Consider the following 25,880-nt stretch of genomic DNA (forward strand, 5'->3'; position numbering starts at 1 on the left):
AGGACTTGAATCCATAGCCGTAAAATAAATTAAAAAAAAAAAAATAGATTGTCAAAGTCACGTTGTATTGTCATAAACACGTTGTATTGTTTACCTTTCCCAATTTCTTAAATTTTCGAAATTGTGATTAAAAATGCCGGCCACAATACACAACGATGTTTTAATATATAAAGGCAGTAATTTATTTCGTCAAAGGCTATTGCTTTCTACGTTAAGCGGCCGTGCAATAAAAATAGAAGAAATCCGAAGTTCCCATGATGATCCTGGTTTGAAAGAGTATGAAGTGAATTTAATACGGTTATTAGATAAAATTACGAATGGTTCAAGAGTGGAGCTAAGTGAAACTGGTACCTCGATGTATTATCAGCCGGGAATATTGATTGGCGGGCAAGTTTCACACAGTTGTTGCACTCAGAGAGGAATAGGTTGGTTTTAGTTATTAAATAACCTATAACAAACTACTGCGTCTCTGTGACGATCTCATTGCATGGTAGTAGTTGCCAGAGGATAATGTTCTCCATTAAATTCCCTTAGTCGCCTCGTACGACACCCGCGGGAGAGGAGGGATGGTGACAGCTGTATTCTGATCTGCCGTCACCACACGCCACAGCGCGTATTTAATTATCCATCTTCATAATGAACCGAATTCAAGTTTCACAGTTTATAAGTTTTTGTGAGACCTGATAGATGTTTGTATTTTCAAAGACTTATAATTTAGCTACAACAATATTAGTAGAAATGTAAAAAATATAGCATCCTGCAGCTTTGCTACCATTGACTAATATTATCTTTATTTTAAGGATGTCAAGGTCTGTTTTTGAATAATATAAGAATTTTATGAATTATATTATATTATATTATTTCTATTATAACTTGACCACTACAACATCACATACTAAAGAACATACAGTTTTAATATTACAGCTTAGCTAATATGCGTTTCCTACCTTATCCAGAATAACAAAAAACTATTGTAATCTTGTAATAACATGAATGTCAGTTTTAATGTTGTAATTATTTGACTATTATAAAACAAAGGTGTCAATGAATGCACTTAATAGTTGCAACAAGTCTCAAAGCCGCTGCTTGTACTCAGTGGCGTGCATAGAGGATATGCACAGGGTACGCAGATGATATAAAATGAAGAAAAACCCCAGTACGAGTTATAAATACTTAAGGGTAGGCTTTTCATAACTCTTACAATGCCTATCCATAAGTTTTTTATAACGCTTACTGGAGATTTTCTTCATTTTATATCATCTGCATACCCTGTGCATACCCTCTATGCACACCACTGCTTGTACTTGTTGCAACTATTGCTTGTGCCGTGCTGAGGCTAGTTGCCATCCTACTGACTAATACTTGCCACAAGGTGTTTTAGCGTTAGTGTTTAATCTAAACTGTAACTGGTGTACCACTGACAAGTTAGCTTACTACCATCTTTAACATCACTTACCACCAGGTGAGATTGCAGTCAAGGCTAACTTTTGGTGGCATAAAAAAAAACCTTTTGTGTTGGAAAAAGCATATTCATGTTGTTGTTACATACGCAACAGATTCTAATTATATATGGACCTTTGAGAAGTACATTGAAACTGCAGTGTTGCCTACAGGATGACCCTACAGTCACTTTACTTACTTGATACTTGACTTATAGAAACAGCATATTGTAACAGTAATTTTATAAAGTGGGTTAGATAATTGAACTTTTAATAACTATAAATTCATATTTGCCAGATATTTTATTTACAAATATTATATTTACTAATAAGATTCCTAAGGTAATTTTGGACCTAGCAATGCATAAATTTAAAGAATATGTTAAAACACATTTATTACAGCGAGGTTACTATACAATTGATGAATTTCTTAATGACAAGGTTGCTTGGAAGCATCCGGCTCTGCTTTCATCTCTCACAAGATAGAAAAATGAATGTTAAAATGTAAAATGTAAATTTTTGATGTTGGAAAAGAGCAACTGCTGAGTTTCTTGCCCGCTTCTTCTCGGTAGAATCTGCCTTCCGAACCGGTGGTAGAGTCACTACAAACAGACAGACTTGACGTTTCAAAAGTGCTTATATTAGGCCTTTTTTTTTTTTGTTGTGGTGGAAAAGCTTTATGGCTACCTCTGTTCTTTTGGGCAGGACAGAAGTTATGTGGGACTCGTTTACCCGAACTAAAAACCACCACGGCATGTCCCTCTCGTTGGCTTTATTGGACGTCCGGGGAACCCGTTGTATCCTTCCCAGACAAGCTTATATTAGGCCTACTTGAAATAAATGAATTTTGAATTATTATTTTATTAATTAACAGTTTTCAAGAAACAATTCAAATTATATTTGATGCACTTCAGTCTTGTATTAGAGTCTAGACGGTGTAAAGACACCTCATTGTGTCTTGTTCATTATCAATATATATATTTCAGCATCAAGGTTGAGGTATGAGAGCCGTAGCATGGTGGTAAAGAGCTCAGGCTGCGATTACTAGAGAGGAAAAAATTTATATAAATGAAACTTACAGGTTACTATTTAGAAGTATTGCTAGCACTAGGACCTTTCTGCAAAGAACCTCTCAACGCAGTACTGCAAGGTGTCACACATCATGACCTGGATGTATCCGTGGATAAGGTGAAGACAGCTGCATTGCCCATCCTGCTGAAGTTCATACTTGTTGATGACGGGCTAGACCTAAAAGTTGTTAGAAGAGGTAACTGGACTTTCTATTCTACTTATCTTAACTTCCTACTTCCTGACTTACAAATATTATAAATGCGAAAGTGTGTATATGTGTGGATGTATGTATATTTGTAAATCTTTCACATTAAATCTACTGAACGGATTTGTATAAAACTTTGCAATAATATAGGTCCCCTCATTAATATAATTGGAAAAATTCCAACCTTATTAAGCCAGAGGCGCACTTAAAGGTTGAAAAATTTGTCATGGTGCCCGCACCCTATCCTGTCTAATTTAAATAGATAGGAATTGTTAGTTAGGCAGATAGACGCAAAAAAAAAATCCTCATTATGAAACAAATAAAACCCTCAGCATCATCATCATACCAACCCATCACCGGTCCACTACGAGGATCTCCTCCTACAATAAGAAGGGGTTGAGGCCGTAGTCCACTACGCTGGCCCAGCTTGCGGCACTAGATAGATAGAAAGTATTTATTGCACATACAGAAAAAAAAATTGAACAAAACAAAAGGTAAATAAATATATATTCGCAAAGGCGGCCTTATCGCTTGAAGCGTTCTCCTCCAGACAACCTTTGGTTGATGAAGCATGTTTAGTACGGAAAACGGGATAGTGCAACGTTCAAATTAAAAATAAATAATTGATTTTGTACATTACATGTACTTTACATACTAATACTACATAATATATAGATAAACCATATATCTGAGTATATATATATATATATATATATATAAATCATTATTATTTTATTACATGATGGATAGGAACTAGCAGTTTACTAGGCTACACAAAAATGCAAATTCATTCAAGGGCAATTATATATTACTAGCTGTTGCCCGCGACTTCGTCTGCGTTTGATTTTGTTTTTGATGTGGCATTAAATTGAGTTGTAGATCTAAAAAAAAATAAAGTATGTAGTATCGCTAAGCCTTAAATGAGGGGTTTGCTGCTGTCCGCTGAGGAGTTCTGTCCTCTATCTCCAACCACAGTTTGGGCAAAATTAAACACATATTATATGTATAGTACAAAAATAAATAATTAAATCGGTTATAATTTGTCGGAGTTATGGTGTAAAATCGTCAAACACTCATCCCCTCTCCCAAAGAAACCGAGCTTAATGTCGGAATAAAAAGTATCCTATAAGTATTTCTTCTAACACTTCCAAGAATATGTGTACAAAGTTTCATGAGGATCGGTTAAGTAGTTTTAGCGTGAAAGCGTAACAAACAAACATTACATTCACGTTTTTAATATTAGTAGGGATTTTATAACAAATTACCAAATGAAATCTTTGAGATGTCTCTCAATAAGTTCAAAGTTTATATAAAACGTAAGCTTACAGAAAAATCCTTTTATAATATTTAGGATTACTTAAACGATAAAAAAGCTTGGGTGTGAATTGCTCTAGCTTCATAGTTTAATATAAATTTACTGTGAGATGGTGATAACAAAAAAAATAATTATTCGGCTAAGTTTGTTGTGGGCTTTTCTTAGACCAGGGCGCGTTTGGAACCCTCGTAGCTTTAGGTTTAAGTTGGCGAACGAAGTTATCACCATCCCCTTACAATTATGTAAACATATATGTATGAACGCTTCATAAGTGCCTGTGATAGGCCTACACGAATAAAGAAATTTAGAATTTGAAATTTGAATTTGGAAATGTTCTTTTACGCGCGATTATAAAATGTTTAGAGATTTAGACTGTCTTATTTCTCTCGGTAGCTCATTCCAAGGGACCACCTTTACCCTAAAAGAATTGCCATACACCAATGTACGACTAGCAGGTCACCTGTAACTTGTCATTATTAGCTCTCAGATTTAAGTGAACATTGCACCAGGTGAGATTGCAGTCAAAAGCTATGCTGTAGTGAAATAAAAAAAAACATTATTTGCATTTATAACAGTGGCCCAAGATATTTATTCCTATTATTATTGCAGGCGCCCCTCCTCAGGGCGGCGGTGAGATAGTATTCAAATGTCCTGTGCGGCGACACCTGCGTCCACTGCAGTGGGCAACATGGGGATTGGTGAAGAGAATCCGCGGCGTTGTGTATGCTCTTCGTGTGTCCCCTACTATGGCGAATAGGGTCGTGGAAGCGGCTAAAGGAGTGAGTGTCAAAACTAATACTACAGGCATTTTAAGGTTTCATAACCAATGAGTACAACTACGGGACCTTATTACTAAGGCCATCTGAGTTTGCGGCGTATCGGTTTAGTACACCCTTCCATATATTTGAAATGGGGTGTCCATAGTCAGCTAGTTTTGCGCTTACTTCACGCAGTTTGCGGCGTTACGTGTGCCGACTTACAGCAAAACCGGTTGCAGTCGGCGGCGGCGATATGATTGTTCGCGGGGCGTAGTGAGTCCGTTTGCCGCAAACTGGCAAACGGACTCACTACGCCCTCTTTCAGTGCCTCTAAGATACCAATTACTTCAAAAATATCCATCGTGACCAAACACAACCACTTTCTTCGTACAACAATAGTAAATTGAAAATTCAGTCGGTCTACCTAAATAAGCGGCTAACTCATAACAGTTTGCTTGCGACGCACGAAAATTGATCGGAGTTTGTCAGTGTGGGGCTGCCATTTCAGCACCTTGGGAACCCAACGTCTATCCCTCCTCCGAACTATGTGCCCCGCCGATTGTCACTTGAGCTTCGCGACTCGTTGAGCTATGTCGGTAACTTTGGTTCTTCTACGGATCTCGACATTTCCGACATTTTATCACGTATACTCCGAACATAACTCTCTTCATCGCTGAGTGACTCTGAGCCTTCTTAGGAGGCCGATAGTTAGCGACCATGTCCCATAGTTAGCGACCATGTCCCATAGTTAGCGATCATGTCCCATATTTAGCGATCATGTCCCATATTTAGCGATCATGTAATGTCTGACCATATGTGTCTGCTTCGCTTAACACATTCGTACGATTAATTCCTTGCATACCCTGCGTAGTGTTGCTCTGTATATAGGCGATGGTTTTCCATCGATCCCCGGCACGCACATGTAAGCTTTCGGAGTTATGTACGTTTCGAACCCACATAATTCAATATAACTAGTGAAGGAAAACATCGCGGGGAAAACTGCATGCCTGAGAGTTCTCCATAACGTTCTCAAAGGGTTGATATTATTTGGTTTTGGTTTTCACCAAATTCATCATCAATGTTTTCATCGTGTATTAACTGATCGATATAGGTTTTGTTACCAGGTTATGCTGAAATTCTTGCCGGATGTGTACATTAACACGGACCAGTGTCGAGGGCCCAACGCTGGCAAGAGCCCGGGTTTCGGCATTAGTTTAATTGCTGAGACCAACGAGAAGACATTCTATTGCGCGGAAGCGGTAAGTCATATTTTATAAACACATTATACAACATGTAAACGAATACCGAAATAATCTTGAAGGAGGCGTAAGTATATTTCAAAAGGAATCACCTTGTAAAAATATGAAATCAAAAGAAGCATATTTATTTTATCACACATTCAAAAGTTTTAAGTGGGTACTTATGCCAACCCTATTGTAGATAAAAGATCGACACACATATAGTACATAAGCAACGCGACGCGCACCTAATAAAGTGACAGATTTCTTTCAGTAAAATCTATACGTGTGGGTGACTCAAAAACTATTAGGTTTTCGGTTTCACAGATAATTTTCAGAGACAGTACATAATGCATCCCTATAGCCTGTAAAGTAATATTTCGGTTTTGTGCACGTTGAATAAATGATATCCATCAATCCATCTATCTATCCATTAAACACACCCACCCAACCATCAATCTATCCATATATCCATGTATCCCGCCATGTATCCACTCATCTATACATCCATCCATCCACCCATCCATACATCCACCAACCCTAATCCATTCCGCCATCAAAATGTCTACCTCGTTCGTGTAGAGCTATCTCTTTATAGAAAAAAATACGAATAACAGATAATTATCTCGTGACAATCATGTGCCTAGCACATAAGATGTCACGTTACAATGTAATTTTAATATAATGTAATATAAATATGCCAAGTCAATATTTAACTAACAAATATTATATATGTTCAGAAATCAGCGGAAGCTGGCACGGGTGAGATATCGTTACCAGAAGATTTAGGCCGCGAATGTGCCATGAAGTTGTTGGACGAAATACACCGAGCCGGCACAGTGGATTCTGCGTTCCAGTGGATTCTCGCGCTCTGGATGGCCTTGGGACAGAAGGACGTCAGCGAGTGTGTTGTAAGTAGATATTTTTGTGACAAAGATCGTCCGGGGAATTAATACCGCCATGCTTATTTCTGCCTTCAGAATAAGGAACATACGGAAACTGTGTACACGATTAATATTGAAGCATAAAAAACCACTCCACTTTAGTAGTGTTTGTCAAACAGGCGGTTAGACACGGGAAAAGTTTGTGAACATTCCGCGGGTGTAAAGTAAAAAGAGCGCGAGGAGTTGCACTGTTTTTGGACACAATGCAGTGCATAAACGCTCTTTTATTTTTTTTGTGTCAGTATTGTATGGCGAAACGACAAACTCATTTAAAAAAAAAATATTATTAGTTTTTTTAGTTTGTCCAAACATACATGAGCTATTTATTAGCACATAATTCACTTTTGGTAATAATAAAGTAATAAAAATCCGCACTGGGCCAGCGTAGTGGACTACGGCCTTAACCCCTCCTCAGTGTGGGAGGAGACTCGTGCCCTGTAGAGGGACGGTAATGGGTTGATATGATAAAAGTAATAAATTTTATTTTTAGGTGGGCCCCCTGTCAGACTACACGATAAAATTCCTTCAACATCTCAAAGAGTTTTTTGGAGTCATGTTCAAATTGGAAGTCTTGAGGACAGAAGACGATGACGACAGTTCTGACGACGAAGAAAAAGTAATAACTGCACAGAAAATAAAAATGACTTGCGTCGGCATAGGTTATGTTAATATTAGTAAAAGGACGCATTAGTTAAATTAAATTTATGTGTATTACTATTATTAAAGATACAATTACATATTGTTTCTTTAAAATATAAATATAACCTAAAATAAACTATTTAAAACTAAATAAAATCTAAAACGTCCTCGAAACCACCGCAGCAAGGCACAGTTCCTAAGATGCTGGCAGCCCATTGCCCCTTTGGATGGCCAAACTAATTCGTTGGCCAAGGTAACTGCCCGCTCTAGGATCACCGGTAGACTCGATAACCCTTTTCGATAATTCTTTGAAAAGGGCTCTTGCCTCCGGACCCCACGATCCCAAAGTCTCCTCTTTTCTCTCAAATTAAATGATTTTCAGTTTATTATCTGTGGTTTTAATTATAAATCTGGAACCTACTTTTTAAATATAAGATTTAAATGTTTGAATATATAAAATAAATAAATATATAACATCGTAAATAGTGACATAAATTTTGACATCGCTTCTCACAAGACCACTTTATAATATAATCTATATTAAAAACGAAATTGAATCCTGATTCTAGATGGAATTTAAATCTTGACCGCATCCGAATAGGTGGCGCTACATCACGATGTCTGCGGGCTCCGCTAGTTAACTTAATAAAAAAAAATATATATTTTGATTTATTTATTTTTCTAATCACATAATAATATGTAATATTACTTAAAACTATAATTGTAAAATAATTAAGGCACATTCACAAGCTACATATATTTTCTAACTTTTATTATAATTTTGACATAGAATTTAACTCGATTTTTATAAAGTTTTATATTTAAAAAAAAAGTTTATAAAAGTGGCAGTGTTTTTTGGTTGAATATATGAATACAAAATTCTAGAAAAAAAAAAATTGCATAATAACAATAAATATAAAAGCAATAAAAATATATATAGTTTATCAAAATTACATTCCTATATTCAACCAGGTACTTTGAGTATTTTATGTGATGAAGTAAATACTTAATAATTACATAATAATTTTATAACAGGAAGATATACGATTTTTTTGTCGAAATGACTTAGAATCAATTTCAAAAACGATTGATCAGGAGCATATATTAAAAAAATAATCGAAATATGTTTTTGTAAAAGCAAGAGCAGATAAAACTAACAGGGTCACAGACTAAAAGCGTAGAGAGGCAGGCCAAAGAGGGGCTGTCATAGATAGAAAAAAATAATCTTAACATAATGTTTCAATCTAATCGTAAAAAAAATATTGTGCGTCCTATTTCATTAATTGCGTAAAAGTTATATTTTTACATTATTATTCATCATCCGCATAATAGTAAGATTTTGAGCTTATTTCCTTTAGACTTTACATAAAGTGACATTCAGTTTACTTTATATAAAGTAGTTGTACTTAGATCTATAAACGCATCACGCAAATATTTTAATTTCTCCTATGAAAAACCATTTCCTAAATAACAGTCGTAATAATTCTCAAGATTTTGCTTCCCATATAGAACAGAATTGTTGCAAACATATTTAAGAATCGTGTTTACAACAACACAACAACAAAAAATTGTATCGAACTCAAGTAAAAGGAGATTACATGTTGTAGGTGCAACACGTTGTAGGTACTTTGTGTGGAAGCACAATTTTGGCATAAATTACAATTCAACAGCTCCTCTATGCAGTCAGATCTACAAACAACTTTTTACACAACACTCTTAGGTTATCACAATGTCTCCCCTTCCTCTCTTCACGCGTCTTTCTCATTGCATCCCAGTCCCGCGGACCAGTTGCAGATCCCTCCTACGGGGTCGAAGGAGAGACCCTTCGGACAGATGTACTCCCAGCCCACGACGGATCCGCTCTCCATTCGCGCGCAAGATATAAACTTCTTGCAAGATGTCGGATGGGGGAAATTACCTATGTCCAGACATTCGATGTTGCCTGTTGTAAAAAAAATTGAGTGTTAGTTTGCTAGTTATATTTGGCTCAATAATAACACCGATCTTGACGAAAGATATAGACATTGCACATAGGACATTTCTATATAGGAAAAGCAAACGAGGACCTTTTCCGCAAGAAATAACTTTGTTATAGGTTTAAAAGCTAAATCGATCTTGATATTTTGGATAGCATGAACCAAGACACTTCATAGACAATATTATGCCAGAATAAATAAATGACCGGAACAAACTAAGAAAATATAATTTATCCCAGTAACCTAATCGGTTATGAAACCAAGGACATAAATTAGGAACCAGATCTTAAAATAGATTTACGTTAGAGTTCGCGATATGCAATAATATAAACCTTGTCTAAGAATCTTTAAAAACATTAAAATACTAACCTTTTCCATGTAAAATCACTCTATTCGCCTCCTCGAAATTTTCCACAACTTTCTCCTGTCCATCATCATAATAATCATATTCCGAAATGGGTTTTACCACTCCACTTGGCTCCGTCACTTTTTGAACCACAGTTTTATAAACCTTTTGTATCAACCTCCTCTCCGTGCCCGGTGTCTTTTGAACAGTTTGCACTGATTCCTTAGGAACATTGTCTTTCTGAACCGGGGTCTTTTTTACTGGTATCTTTTCAAAAGGTTTCCTTGTAGTTCTTCTTGGTTTCAGCGTAGTTTGAGGTAGGGCTGAGGTGGGCGACTGTGTTGTGGAAATTCTTCTGTTGACAAACTTCCTTCTTACTGGTTTTCTGCTTGAAGGTTGTGGTGATGTGACTTTTGGTGATAGGTATTGATATTCATCTGAAAAACAACATTAATTATATTAGTGTATACCTAATATTTTGCGGGGAGGGAACTAATACAAGACCATCAGCCAAAATATATTGTAAATGTTCACAAATTTGGTTATAGTAGGACTTTCTTGGCGGCTAAATTTAATTAATAACATAAATGTTTAATCTCAATATATTTCTATTGTTTTACTTAAGACTAAGAAGGAAAGATAGCTGTTAATTTAGGAAAGCAATACATGAAACAAAAACAACAAGGTAAGTACGTACCGTCATAAGACTTAGTCACTGGCGACTCCAGAAGGTATTCTCTGGTGAAATACGAGGGCTCTTGCAAGCCCTGCCCACCAGTAGAGTACCCGAAGACTAATGGTGCCGGAATCTTCTCGCTAGAAGCATCGTATCTAGCAGTAGATGCACCCTCATTTGCACTGAACCTCACTGTTGATTTGTTCTCTTCGTCTATGTTTATTAAATTAGGGGAAAATCCTGCCGGTCGCGACACTTTGCTTGTAAAACCTGTCGGATAAGTTGGAGACACATCCCGTTCAGTATTAGTATATCTAGGTGTCGATTCTCTGATATTCGAAGAAGTTCCCACTGTTGTAGGATTTTGGACGACCCTTTCAGTATTTGTATATTTGGGTGTTGATTCTCTAAAGCTTAATGAAGCTGTAGTAGGATTCACAGTAGAAAATCCAGGTCTTGTAGCTCTTGATTCGTAACTACTTGTGGTGTAAGATGGAGGGTTTGATTCCGTTGGGAAGTTTGTGTATCGTGCTGTAGATTCCCCTGAGCCTTCAGATCCAAAGTTTAAAGTTATGCCAGATAAAGTCGGGTTTATGGTATTTGTAGCGTCGACTGGAGGTCTTGAGAATCTGTTTGTGTAAGCTCCTGTTGTGGTGACAGCTGGAAGTCTTGTATCTGTATCTAGTGAGGATCGAGTGGAGGAGGGTACGTCTTCCGTTTGGAGTGAGGCATAGACGCCTGTTTCAGCGTTGTTCTTTGTTGTATAAGATTGTGTACGAGTGTACTCTTCAGGGTATGATTGGGTTTTAGTGTAGTCTTCGGTGTACTCTGGACTTGTGAATTTGTAGTCGACTATCGTTTGGGAAGGTCGTCTTGTAGATAGAGGTTCGTCGTCGTAGTCTGGTATGATTGGTACCGGCGCTCCTAAGAGTTGGTGTGCAGCCAACGCTACCGCAGTTTCGGCGCTGATATCTGCAAGGATTTGTGAATTTGACCTTGGCATCATTAAATTTAGTTGTCTGTGCATAAGTTTTTGTTCACATTTATTGCAAGATATGCCATAAACAATTATGTTTTAAATATTTAAATCATGATTTAATCAAACTTAGTCTAAAGTTTTAAGACTAGTATTTTAAAAATCTGACTCCCTACCTTATCCTTTAAAATTATCAGTGTCAACTCAATCAGTCCATTGTTTTTATTTTATATATAACAGACCAGATGGCTTAATACCATCGCTTAAATAAGTATTGTTTGTTATTGTTAACATTTTGTTTGTGAATTACAATGCAAACCTTTCCACGTCAAGTTATATCAAGTATGTGAAGTCAAGTAGTTACTACCACTGTAGGCTTTTGACGACCTCCAAATTTGGAAATTTATAATATCTGAATTTTCTCTGGTCTGGTGTAATGGGAGGCATGGCTAGTTACCAGTCTAGATAACGAAGTACCGCTAATCGATTCCGGTACGATGTCGCGTAGAAACCGATTAGGGGTATGGCACAAGATAACTGCTATACCTACTACCTAAAAGGTTAGCCAGGTATCATCTTAGTCTGCATCGACCAGGTGAGACTGCAGCCAAGGGCTAACTTGTAGTGGAATTAAAAAAAGCTCCCTGAATACAGCCTAATGAAGCGATTATATTTATATACAATACCAGATAGGCTGTGAAATCACTGGTAGACCCAATAAATAAATAAAAAAACGTGTGAGCCGTCACGGGACGCCTGGCGGGTGTGAAACATCGAATTAATTTTCTGTAAGTTATTGCAGATACTGCATAATGAAAAGATAAAGCGTTACAAATTTTTTCCACAAATAAAAAAAATACAACCTCCTGACCAACCGGATAACTCCGTTTTGTAACTCGGTTAATAATGTCTTTTTTATTACAAAGTTAATATTCATTTTTATTGTTACATACGAAATACACAAATTCAATCACATAGTGCGGCTATGCCTGTGTTGCCACACTAAAAAGCAGGGTTAACCGCCTATAGATGTTTCACATCAATAAATAAATAGGCTCAAATATAATGTGCCATTTTTCTGTACTTTTTGTAAATCCTATAGGATAAAAATGTAGGTATAATTCATCTAGTAGATACCATAGTCTTAATAATACATCAGCATTTTACCTTCTAAAGTGCTCTTCCCTTCCGTTGTGACATCAATCTCTTCAGCACTCGACCGTATCCTTAGGATCTCTTCCAGCTGGTTCTGCTTAAAGCTGGAGCTGTATTTCTTGCTTTGTCTCGTTTTCTCCTCCTCATTTGTAGCGGCTGGGTTTTGGTCCTCACTTTTCAGTTGGACCAACGGACGACGACGTTGGACGTTGGTTGTTGGCTGTTGCGTAGTGCTGGGTTGCAGTGATGGATCTTCTATTGCGTCTGTGTGTAAAACAAATACGATTTGTTCAGAAATTTCATTATCATAATCCGCAGCCATACAGGGTTAAATCACATACCAGAAAGCTGTCGGCCTTGCAGTTTCTATTATTAAAACTAACCACTTTTGTTCTACTTTCCAAAATTCAGTTAATACAAAAAAACATGTTACTTCTGAAAGTGACATTAGTTATCTTCACAGTGAAACCAAATACATGTCCCTTTGCCAAACCACTGCGAGCACCCATTAAGTATTGGTAACGAGTCGTGGTTCGCGCGCTGTTGCCGATGTTACATTACAGAGTAGTAACAAGAAGAATATATATATATATATATATATGTAAACAACTCTTTTCTCGAGTTCATATATCGAACCTTTTCTGAAAGTCACCAATGTTTTTACAGTGATAAGTGACATAAAGAAAATGATGTTTAAGAAGAAATTATTTTGATTTTAAAAGACCTGAAGTAAAGGCTTTAAATGTTGTACCCATTGAAGGGAGTATTATAAACATTATTATATATATATATATTTTAACTATATCTTTATAAACATTTGTCATACTCGTACTATCGAGTTACAAAAAGTAGTACGTAGAACAAAAGTTATTAGTTTTAATGAAAACAACTAGAGGCCGAGAACTTACTGGTATTCTTTATTTAACCTTGTATATATATGTGAAGACCCACCACACTGCTCCACTGTGGGTTGGTGGACTTTAACGACTATTACCAACAGTAAGTAATAATAACCATGACCAACAACTTAATGTGCTCTGCGAGGCACGGAAGGAATTACTAAATACTTCACTTTACAAATTTACTTAGATAATAATATCATCCAGAAAAGATACCTCTATCTTAATATTCCGACTGACTTTGAACTCTCTGTGTCTGCCAGTCTGAATTGACGACCTACAAGAGGCAATTTTGAAATTCTAAATTTCTAAATTTTCTCTGGTCTGCTCTGGATCAAACGCAGTAGCTAGTTAACTATTAATAAGGGTTATTAACCCTTATTAACCCTTATTAATTAGCTAGTTACCATTAATATTATTATTGGGATAAGCGATTAAGCGTTCCGTAACGATGTCGCGTAGAAATCTATCTACTATATGACAGTTATAGGTAATCTGTGGCTTACCTATAAATGTCATATCCCTAGTAGGTTAGCCAGCTACCTTCTTGGAATTGCTACCATGTGAGATTGCAGTCAAGAGCTAACTTGTAATTGAATAAAAAAAGAAAGCGTGACACATTTGGCGAATTTGACGAATGACGAAATTGACGGCCGATTGGCGCAGTTTGCAGCGACCCTGCTTTCTGAGCCCAAGGCCGTGGGTTCGATTCCCACTACTGGATATTGTTTGTGCGATGAGCATGAATGTTTTTCACTGTCTGGGTGTTTATGTGTATTTTCTAAGTATTTATGTATATAATTCATAAAAATATTTATCAGGCATCTTAGTACCCATAACACAAGCTACGCTTACTTTGGGTCTAGATGGCGATGTAAATATACTAGGTATATTTATTTATTTAGTCGCAGCAGACACCTTATGATAGCTGACATGGCCTAAAAAATAACAAAACTAATACCTATACTACTATACTTAATTGTTTCACTGGTTGCACTATCCCGTTTTCCCTAACCTAATTCTCTACCATAAAGGGTTGTCTGAAGGAGATCGCTTAAAGCGATAAGACCGCCTATGCGCATCTTATATATAATTATATTTTTATTGTTTTGTTATTTCTTGTTTTCGCTTTTAATTTGTGGAATAAAGCCTTTATCTATCTATCTACCTATATCACCGATATCCTGCAGCGATTCCTCGCTTTCCAGCAGCGCTGCGGTCGTCCTGGGGGTACTCGTTGTCGTGCTGGTGGTGCTGAAGAAAGGTCGTCGGCGAGCTGCCACTCGGAACGGTCCCCGGCGCAGGGGGGTCAGCACTGGGGGCTTCACTGTGGACGTTGTGGTCGCTGTTGACAAAAAAAAAGCTATTGTATTGTATTGAGGTATTGACGGCCGATTGGCGCAGTGGGCAGCGACCCTGCTTTCTGACCCAAGGTCGTGGGTTCGATTCCCACAACTGGACAATGTTTGTGTGATGAACATGTATGTTTTTCAGTGTCTGGGTGTTTATCTAGACACTGAAAAACATCCATGCTTATCACACAATCACTTTTCAGTTGTGGGAATCGAACCTACGGACTTGGAATCAGAAAGCAGGATATCTGCACATTGGCCCAACCGGCTGTCTGTATATTTATTCCTTGCCGGCACACTACAGCGCACCATTCTCCTCCCACAAAGAAGGGGGGGGGGGGGTCGTTGTGCACTCAGGGCCAGTGCAGGTTGGTGGACTCCACACGCCTTTGAGAACATTAAAGATAAAATCGTGCAGGTTTCTTCACGATGTTTCCTTCACCGTTAGCAAGTGATATTTTAATTGCTTGCAGCTATACTACGACATTATAATGACGTAGTATACGTATTTATCAAATGAAATCAAATCAAAAATACTTTATTGCACACAAGAAAAAAATAAATAAAAGAGACAAAAACAACAAAGGTACAATTAAATTTGTGTAACAAAGGCGGCCTTATCACTTATAGTGATTTCTTCCAGGCAACCATTATGAGGAATTGGCTCACATATGAATCCTTATAGCGGTGCGCAAAACTCTAAGAATATACATACATATGAATAATTACAAAAATTACAAAAACAGTACATATATAAAATAAAATAAAATACTATATTGTAAAATAAATAATACTAAAACTATATATATTAATTAAATACAAGTTAGGACAATATAATAATGTGTGTGGTATTGTACGTGTGGTATATAAGTTTAAGGTTGACAAAATGCTGGACTGTTTTGATCAAAACACAAATCCGGCATTAGAGCCCGGATATCTATATCATTCATAAATAAGACTATGAAGTGGTTTTGCGTGATAAAACAAAACTAGCTATTAGTTTTAACAAACCAAACATTCAATTATCTGTAGATATGAAAAGATTGACTAGAATAGACTTGCATGCTTCGGTCATGCATCTACTTAATGCGGAACGGTAACGTATTATGTATGCGAAAGGACAAAGAAGTAAGAAAAAACCTATAAAAATTTTCGGAACCGACAGGATTTGAACCTGCGACTCTCGGGCAATAGCGGCCTGAGCGCTTTCGCCAATTAAGCTACGGCTCTCCTACCGTCGATGCCGAAATTAGTATATGCCTTTCACATCAGTCTTATTGAATAAGTAGATCGAAACTGCAACGTTTCCTACTAGATGACGCTACAGTACCATGGGAACCGGTGGTTTTCATGTGATAATAAGCCTAGCCTATGCTGCTCTCCGTCCTTTCAAGTAACTCTATTCCAAATATCAGGTAAAGTGAAGACAAACAAACACACTTCCGCTTTTATAATATTATGATTGATGAGATAAATATAGATTTACGAATGTTTGGCAATGTTTACTTCAGTGCGACTTGTATAACATGAAGAACAGAACCTATTAATTCAAAGCATTGTTCGGTGCTTACGGACCGATAAATAACCGGATGTGACTCTCCGAACCCGCAAATACATACATAATACACCGCCACAAGAGGTTAAATACAATCCAAAACACAATAGGTGTATCACGTTGCTGCGAAAACGGTATCTACTGAATTGACACGACATTGATTCGATAAAATTTTTGTGAAAAATTTAATAGAATGTCTACCTAATCCTAAGGCTGCCTGGTAGAGAACGCTACTAATCGATAAGGCCGTCCTTTGTATCCTACTTTTTAAGTTAATTTTTCTTGTGTGCATTGTTTTTTTTTTCTATTACAATAAAAATAATAAAGTGTATAAATAAAATAAAAAAATAAATAAATATTACCTATTCCATTATATAAAATTCCATATACGATTCCTACCTCCAAGCCACTCTGGAACAGCATGGTAGACTAGGTACGGCCTAAACCCCTTTCATTCCCCTTTCATTGAGAAGCTGTCGATACAACCTCTTTAATATATTCAATTTATAGTAACTCAAAACGAAATAATATAACTCATTAAAGTTTACTACACCGATCTTAATAAACATAAATATTAATTTCTGCATGCTACTGATCAAATTACGTATCCTATTCTGTTACTTTAAACGACCCGAATAGATACCGCTGCCGCACGCCCTGCTCTATCGATATAGGATGCTTCTTAACCAAACTTTTTTTATTTAGTTTTCTTTTTATTTATTGTTTATTACCAATGAACAGTTCGATTTAATTCGATAGTTTAAATAAGTCATTGCTGTAAGGCGAAAAGTCAACATGTATATGTAAGCTCAGTGGCCTCGTGGCTCAGTTCCTATCCTTGCATGAAAGTAAATTTCCATTTACTTTCATGCTGCGATGAGTTAATCATATCGAAGATTACCTATTACTTATATAAAGATATCGTTCCAAAAATTTCACATGTACTTTTTCAGACATTAAAAAGCGATTTAGGATTATTAATTCATAATTAACAAAATTTTATTAACATAATGTCACAAAAATTGGTCCTTACGTCTGGTGCCCCAAGAGCTGGCGCTTATTTAGCCCAACGGCTAAGTCTAGCTATTCAAACATTTTGGGTACCATGCCCATGAGTAAGTTAGACGCCTTATATTTATTGTAAATATTAATTTTAGTTTGTAATTATTATTTCCCTACAAAAATATATTTTTCGTTGGTTTATTAATATCGCTCCAGAAAAGATAAAGCATTACAGATTTGTGACACGAATATAAAAAATATTCATAATCATATACTATCATAAGAAAGTCTCTAGAGTACAAGAAAATAATAAGATGTTGAGAAACAGCATATCGCAATTATTTTCTAAAACAGATATCTATTAAATTATCTATTATTAGACATTTATCTTCAGCTTGACTAATAATATTCCATTATATGTAGGCATTAAGAAGGAAGAAGTAATTTTCAAATTGAATTTCTATAAATTAAATGATTAAAAATAAATTATTCGATCAATCTATTCTCATTCTATAGAAATAGCTTGTAATACTTAGCAAAGGGGTGTAAGTGGGCCTGGCTAGTACCAGTCAGCCTCCCAAATTGCCAACCTCACCTGCACGTGGTGCACCCTGCCGTTTAACGGACGAGGTTCTGGCGACCGACAAGTGGTGGTATAACCACTTCGAATTGGCTAGGCTGAACAAATGGCACAGACCGGTGTCAGGCCGCAGCGACGCCGGGGCGATCAGTCTAGCCCTGCGATGACCAACCCGCCTGCCCAGCGTGGTCATTATCGGGCATAACTTTAATGGGAAGGAGAAAAAAACCACAGCCCCTAGTTCCCGGCGGCCCCGCTATTCCTGGCTCTGGCAGCGGTTATGGTAACGGCGGGGCAAGGGGTGTTACTGGTAAGCGCAGCGTTGGTCGACCCCCAACGAGGTGGACAGACGACACTAAGCGCGTCGCAGGTAGCCGCTGGATCCAAGCGGCTCAGAATCGTGGAACTTGGAACTCCCTACAAAAGACCTATGTCCAGCAGTGGACGTCTATCGGTTGATGTGATGATGATGATGATGACTTAGCAATCGATGAATATAATTCAAAATAGTTTGAGTCGTAAACGACAGGACCATTATTTTGTATTGATTAATTATAGGAGCCGACCCACATAAAAGTAACAGTTATTTTACGTCACAGCGTTCAATTATGTGTACCTTCATCGACAGCGTAATTTAAACCTTATTTTATAATTTGTTTAATAAGTCTTTAACAAAATTGGTAGGATTACTACTATACTAATATTATAAAGAGGTTTTTTTTTTATTTGTTTGCACCCAAAATGCTCTGAAAGTACTGGACCGATTTTAACCATTTCTTTACCAAGAGAAAGCTAAACTATCACCAAGTAACATAGGTTATAATAAAAAAAAAACTATACTAAACTAACTGCTGGACATAGGTCTTTTGTTGTATATATCAATCCATCATAGTTAAGTCGCAATAGCAGCTTTTGTGATCTAAACTTTTTTGTAAACCTCCTTGGGAGTATATATATCAAGAAAATTCGAGCGGGAATTCCCTTTATCTTCCGAGCTTTCTCCAGTTTGAGTTATTTTTTTCTTGGGTTTAGTTCTGATTCTGTATGTTTCTTTGGCTCAGTTTTTACTCCTTCAGATATGTATTCTTACTACGCCGGGTTCCCCTACTACTATTTCAGACTGAAATATTAATATTACTAAAATTAAATTGAACCTTCTGTGTAAAATAGACTCTAATGGTGAAAGGATATTAAAATCGATTCATTAGTTTCAAAGTTTCTCGATTACAAACAAAATCTTCCCACTTCATAGTTATTCATATCATTAGCATTTCTCTTCAAGAAGTTTTATATAAGTGCGTGTCAGTTGTCTTATGTTAGAACCCAAATTAATTGCCTCCATAAAACCTTTTAATAGACAAGATTGATGTTGTAATCGTAGTTGTTATTGTGCCTACATTGATTGCTCCCATTTCTTTCGATACATTTCACAATGGCCATATGTAGCAACTAAAATGCCGCTCTCATAAGTATATCATTACTTTCAAAACGGTGGAAATCACTGGAAATTAAACTTGTTTGTAGATTGCTATTTTCGCTCGCGAGAAACGTAAAGAGGCAAGTTTCATATTGTAAATGTATTTTTTTTTTATAATAGGCCTACTTATGTTGTTTATGTAAGAGAAATCTTAATAAACATTCGATTTTATCTGTTAAGTAAGGTACCTTGGATAATATTCATTGGTAAGCGAAGATGTTCTGTATATACAATTTGTTTGGGTATCGCTTTCAAATTATTTCAGTTTGCAGACTTCATCTGATCTAAAACCCTTTTTCCTATCAGAATCTTGTGATCAGAACTGGGAAATCGATAGTCCAGGATGATATCAATGTTCTTATACACAAAGTAGCCGCAAAATGTTGTCCTTTCACAGCGAAAAAAAATCTGACACCCGTGTTATGGAGTAAATACAATAAAATATCCACCAAAGTAAAAACAACGTAAATTATTTGGGACTTATTAATAACATACGACGGGCCAGTGAGGTGCATAGAGGTTAGGCACAGGTGACAGGGTAAGCAGATGATATAAAATGAAGAAAATATCCAGTACGAGTTATCAATACTTAAGTGTAGGCTTTTTATAACTCTTGCAATGCCTATCCTTAAGTTTTTTATAACTCGTATACTAGAGATTTTCTTCATTTTATACCATCTGCATACCCAGTTAACGCCACTGCGACGGGCGTACCTTTGGCGTATAAAAATAAGTACAGTACATTGATTTGGGAGCGAGAACAAAAAACTCGAACTGTGGCAGTTCCTGGCCATTGTTTTGCACCTACAACTTGACACACATACACACACGCTGAACAATAATTCATTATGTCTCTAATGGTGTAACGAGCGTCGTTTTAGCGCCTTGCGTTACACAACGGAAAATTCGCGGGGAAAATGCCTCTGTCATAAGAGCGTGGGACACGGGCAACGGGGCTAAACGATGAAGTTGCAAAATGGGGCACATTCCCACGACACTAGTTTGGAATAATATGATATATTATATTATTACAAGTGTCGTGTCGTACTATAATTTTAAAATGTAAAAGAATAACTATTTGATATATTAGGTACTAGATGTGCCCTGCGGCTTCGCCCGCTTAATTTTGGGAGGCAGCGTACTGCTACATAGTCTACACCTATAGTCATATATGAGATTTTGAGATTTTTTCACAAACATTATTTTATCTTACGTAATTTTTTTTTCAATGCAAAGTATAGTATATTATTTCTAATACCCCCAAGAATATGTATGAAAAGTTTCATGAAGATCGGTTTAGTAGTTTTCGAGTGAGAGCGTAACAAACAAACTTACATTCACATTTATAATATTAGTACTATAGGGATACTAGTTTATCACAATGTAATTTCAAAACATTAGTACCATTGTTAATCAGAAGTGAGTATAATCATAAGTGGAAAACCGTTATGTTATTATGCACAACTTCTAATTTGCGAGCTACCTTAGGTTTTTTTTTTTAAATAAACATGGTGGTAGTGCGTCCCCAGACGAGCTCTGTAAGTAACTCTACTATTACTAAAAACATATCTCGACAAACTATCTATAAAAAGCAATATAATAATATCTTAATGTAAGAAGAAGATCAAAGCTAATAAGCGAGATATCTAGACTATATATTTTCACGATTGGTGGTTATTTGTTGTGATTAAGGGAACACCGTCCCCTTAGGAGATACCTTACGCCAGTAATGGACTATTATAGGTTATTGTTGAATAAATACATTATTTTTTAAATTTACTTTGATAATCTTTAATACATTTTTCTTAACAGTTCTTGATATACTATATATAATATGAACTAAATAGAAATGCATTAATAAAGTATATTTATTGCATAATTGTTTAAGTACAGTTTCAGTTTCGAAGCGGTGATAGCGCTTTGGTGCTCGACTTCACCAAAGCGCTATCATCTTTCAGGGGCCGAGTTCGAATCCCAGCACCTCTAACTTTTCTTTTGCAGTCAAGGGCTAACTTGCAGTGGAATAATAAAAAAAAGTACCCATAACACAAAATCAATAAAAAAATAAATAAATATACTATGACAATACACACCGCCATCTAGCCCCATAGTAAGCGTAGCTTGTGTTATGGGTGCTAAGATGACTTATGAATATTTTTTTTGTGAATGAATAATATAGATGAATACTCATAATATACAGATAAACACCCAGACACTGAAAAACATTCATGTTCATCACACAAACATTTTTCTAGTTGTGGGAATCGAACCCACGGCCATGGACTCTGAAAGCAGGGTCGCTGCCCACTGCGCCAGTCGCTTGTCAGATTAGAATAATTGATCTGTGTCTGGCAATCAGTAGAGGTGTACGCAGCGATTGTTATCATACCTAACGTTTGCAAGTTAAAGGTGAACCGGTATAACTTACATTAATCTACGTTGTTAAGCTAATCAATGTAATCTGACGTTTTAGATTATGCGTATATGCGTTTGTATACACATAAAAAATTAATCCTTATCGCTCTTTGTGCAACGCATTCTGTATATTATTAGCTTAGAGCCAACAGCTAATTCTAGCGGCATATATTTTTTGTAAGTATTATTTTTAGTAATATATATTTTTTTTTTTGAACCTTGAAGTTAATAAATAATTCAAGATAGGTTGTAGGTATATTCACTGCTTTCTGTGTCGTCCATCATAGGAGATATAAATTAAGTTTTTGTGTGCTAACTCCACCAGGCGGCTACAAAGTGGTTTGGTGTGCCAACGATTATTAACTATCACATGTGCGATACCGGGAACGACGGTTTAGTGTGAACTCCGTGTCCGGGTTGACAAGTATAATTAAATAACCGCTAGACCAACGAGGCTTCATCATCGTCATTATCAACCTACTACCTACATGTTACGGGTCTCCTCTTAAAATAAGACTAACGGCCGATGGTGCAGTGGATAGCGACCCTGCTTTCCGAGTCCAAGGATGTGGGTTCGATTCCCATGATTGGGAAATGTTTGTGCGATGAACATGTTTTTCAATGTTTTTCAGTATCTGGGGTGTTTATGTGTGTATAATGTGTATGTGTGTGAATATTATAAGCATTTATGTATATTATAGAAAGAATTTTCTCTGGTCTGGTCTGGTGGGAGACTTTAGCCGTGGCTAGTTACTATCCTACCGACAAAGACGTGCTGCTAAGCGATTTACTCGCTACTGTCGCTACGCGACATCGCACCGGTTCCGGTGCGATGTCGCGTTGAAACCGACTAGGGGTACGACTATCATACTCCCTGATTGGTTAGCCCACTACCCTCTTAGACTGCATTATCACTTACCACCAGGTGAGATTGCAGTCAAGGGCTAACTTGCAGTGGAATAATAAAAAAAGTACTCATAACACAAGCTACACTTACTTTGGGTCTAGATAGCAATAAAAAAATAAATAAATATACTATGACAATACACACACCGCCATCTAACCCCATAGTAAGCGTAGCTTGTGTTATGGGTGCTAAGATGACTGATGAATATTTTTGTTGTAAATGAATAATATAGATAAATACTTATAAAATTCATATAAACATCCAGACACTGAAAAACATTCCTGTTCATCACACAAACATTTTCCAGTTGTGGGAATCGAACCCACGGCCTTTGACCCAGAAAGCGAGTCGCTGCCCACTGCGCCAATCGGTCGTCTGTGCGATGTGTGTTATATATTTATTTTATTTTTACATTACCCTTATTTTGATATTTCGTAGTCGGGCAATAAGTTGACAAGAATTCAATAAAGCTTACATCATGGAATAAACATATCAGTAATCATGTCTACAAGGTTCCCATATATCCATAATGAGTACCGATTATCTAATGATGCTATTGCGTAATAGAAAGCGCCGATTCACTTGACCGGCTGCTTTCACCGCATCCCAGCGGTAACTAGTACCCCAGCGTGGTTTCACTCGCTTTTTACGGTAGCTAGCTTTTAATTCCAGTTTTTATTTATCTTGCACGCTCGAGTTGATCTTTTTAACGTCGAAGTTTGTTTTTATTCGATTTAAAGTAATTAATTGACTGCGAACTGATCCGGATGCTGATTCTCTGTTACATGCGAATGGTAATAGACTCTCAGCATAATTTCAGCCACAGAGTTAAGAACATACAGAATCCGTGTACGCGACTAATGTTGAAGCAGTCACTTTATTTACTTAGCAATTAATAGTGTTACATCTTTTTTCTCTTGTCTTTGTACTACAGAAAAAAGAACACTTGTTGTAGTTAATGAATGTTTTTTTTTAAATTTATACACTTTATTTGTACGCCACAAATAGAAAAAAAACAATGGACACAACAAGAAGAAACTTAAAAAGTAGGATACAAAGGGCGGCCTTATCGCTTAGCAGCGATCTCTTCCAAGCAACCGTAGAATAAGAAAAGCAAGGGAAACCGATTGGTGGGGTGTATTATTATTATATACATACTTACAAACAATTACACACTAATACCTATCCAGACATACATAAAATACTAATAATTATAAATATAAAAAAAAAAAAACTAATATAAAATACTATAAATACTTAAATATGAGTAAGAGTTATTCACTGTCGTTTTATTGATTTATTGCTCAAAATAATGGGCTTTAACAGCAGTCGTATGCTTATTGGGAGTGCATTCCACAGTTCAGTAGCTTGAACAATGAACAAATGCTTATAAAAGTAACTTTTATGAAACGGCATGCTCAAAGTCGGCGTACGACAAGAACGTAAATCTGACTGAAGAAAATTAAATTTCTCCTTTAGGTAAGCGGGTGTTTTTGGGTTAAATAGCACGCACAGTACAGAAGCGACAGAACGTGCAGATCCCAGCGATGGCGAATAGGGAGCCACTTAAGCTTTAGTCGAAATTTATTTACATGATCATATTTGCGTAAGCCAAATATGAAACGAATAGCGAGATTTTGAAGACGCTCAAGTTTGTGCAGATATTGATAATGTTAACCTCTTAATATGTATGTATGTGTTCTCTCTGTTATTTCTCTAATTTCGATGCACATATGAAAAGACATTGACCCCCAAGACACGGGATATCCTAGTTTGGGGTTCCAATCTATTTTACTAAAAAAAAAACTGCCTTTTTTGGCACCTTATATTGCCTTAAAAGGTATGTAGAAACGCTAAATCCCTAAGAAGCGCTGGCAGATACATTTACTTATTGCTGTTCCTAAAATTCAAGTGACATTACCTTGTTTGACTAATTAATAGCTTCCGGAAATACAATTTCGAAATGACCACAGGATATTAGCTTATTATAGAATATTGTCAATATGAACTTACTTTTGAATATTATTAAATGTTTACCCATGTGGATACCAGAAATAAGTCATTTAATACTTTATGAACCTATGTATTAAAAATTAGTTTTTGATATATATATTGCACGTATGGACAAGGAAAAATGGACAAATAGAGTAACTACCTGGCAAGGTCCAACAAAAAAAGGAAAAGAGGTAGACCGAAAGAAAGATGGGTTGACGAAATAATAAGAAAAGCAGGTGAATATTGGTTAATCAAAGCAAAAGACAGACAGTCGTGGGGAAAAATGGAGGAGGCCTTTACCCGTATAGGGGTCCATAGCGAAACTTGATTTTATTACTTATTACTAAGAATTTAATATATATATAGACATCATTATTATGCATGCACATATTATAATGTATTAATAATTGATTAAAATGTATTATGGAATTAAAGAGGCTATAATATAATATAATATATCAATATGAACTTACTTTTGAATATTATTAAATGTTTACCCATGATACCAGAAATAAGTCATTTAATACTTTATGGACCTATGTATTAAAAATTAGTTTTTGATGAAAATAATAATTGAGGTAAGTTCAGGTGCTATTTTTGCCAATATTTTAATTTAGATAAATCTCTTTCTTTTATATAATTGTTACAGGTTGGGGGATTATCAAAGTCTGTCTGGTTGAAAGTAAACTTTTCAGTTTTCCTTCGCATACGTATAATTATTATTAATGTAATTATACAATACTCAAAATTAATTTAAATTTTTTTTTATATATTTTTTTAATAATATACTTTATAAGCTCTTCGTCTTTTTAAACGTCTTTAAAATGTTCTTGAAATGTCTTTTTGTAGCGACTCTACCACCGGTTCGGAAAGCAGATTCCACCGAGAAGAGCCGTCAAAAAGCTCAGTAGTTTATCTTTCCCAACGTCAACATTTACAATCATTTTTCTGTTTTGAAAT

General features: G+C 36.2%; 2 protein-coding genes across 2 annotated transcripts in view; one reads left to right on the top strand and one right to left on the bottom strand.

Moving 5' to 3' along the window:
* The first annotated feature begins 79 nt into the window (after positions 1 to 79).
* Positions 80 to 7,782, top strand: LOC120629027 (probable RNA 3'-terminal phosphate cyclase-like protein). Its single transcript, XM_039897761.1, has 6 exons — positions 80 to 425; positions 2,521 to 2,706; positions 4,640 to 4,809; positions 5,913 to 6,047; positions 6,767 to 6,937; positions 7,461 to 7,782. The coding sequence occupies exons 1-6, from the start codon at positions 134 to 136 to the stop codon at positions 7,659 to 7,661; spliced, it is 1,155 nt and encodes a 384-aa protein (XP_039753695.1). The 5' UTR covers positions 80 to 133; the 3' UTR covers positions 7,662 to 7,782.
* Positions 7,783 to 9,102: 1,320 nt separating this feature from the next.
* The window catches only part of LOC120628982 (flocculation protein FLO11), an 87,038-nt gene continuing 70,260 nt past the window's right edge, over positions 9,103 to 25,880 (bottom strand). Inside the window, exons 20-24 of the mRNA XM_039897691.1 lie at positions 14,806 to 14,982; positions 12,751 to 13,002; positions 10,629 to 11,579; positions 9,955 to 10,368; positions 9,103 to 9,551 (exon numbers count right to left, since the gene is read on the bottom strand). Of these exons, the coding sequence (XP_039753625.1) occupies positions 9,358 to 9,551; positions 9,955 to 10,368; positions 10,629 to 11,579; positions 12,751 to 13,002; positions 14,806 to 14,982 (1,988 nt within the window). The 3' untranslated portion in view covers positions 9,103 to 9,357. The remainder of the gene's footprint in view (positions 9,552 to 9,954; positions 10,369 to 10,628; positions 11,580 to 12,750; positions 13,003 to 14,805; positions 14,983 to 25,880) is intronic.

Source organism: Pararge aegeria, chromosome 13 (assembly GCF_905163445.1).
Source record: "Pararge aegeria chromosome 13, ilParAegt1.1, whole genome shotgun sequence".
NCBI classification, from domain to species: domain Eukaryota; kingdom Metazoa; phylum Arthropoda; class Insecta; order Lepidoptera; family Nymphalidae; genus Pararge; species Pararge aegeria.

Excerpts from the sequence above, each read along its gene's own strand:
- LOC120629027 (XM_039897761.1), top strand. The coding sequence starts at position 134 with ATGCCGGCCACAATACACAACGATGTTTTAATATATAAAGGCAGTAAT. Across the intron at positions 2,707-4,639 it reads CCTAAAAGTTGTTAGAAGAG|GCGCCCCTCCTCAGGGCGGC; the intron begins GTAACTGGACTT and ends TTATTATTGCAG. Across the intron at positions 6,938-7,460 it reads AGGACGTCAGCGAGTGTGTT|GTGGGCCCCCTGTCAGACTA; the intron begins GTAAGTAGATAT and ends TTTTATTTTTAG.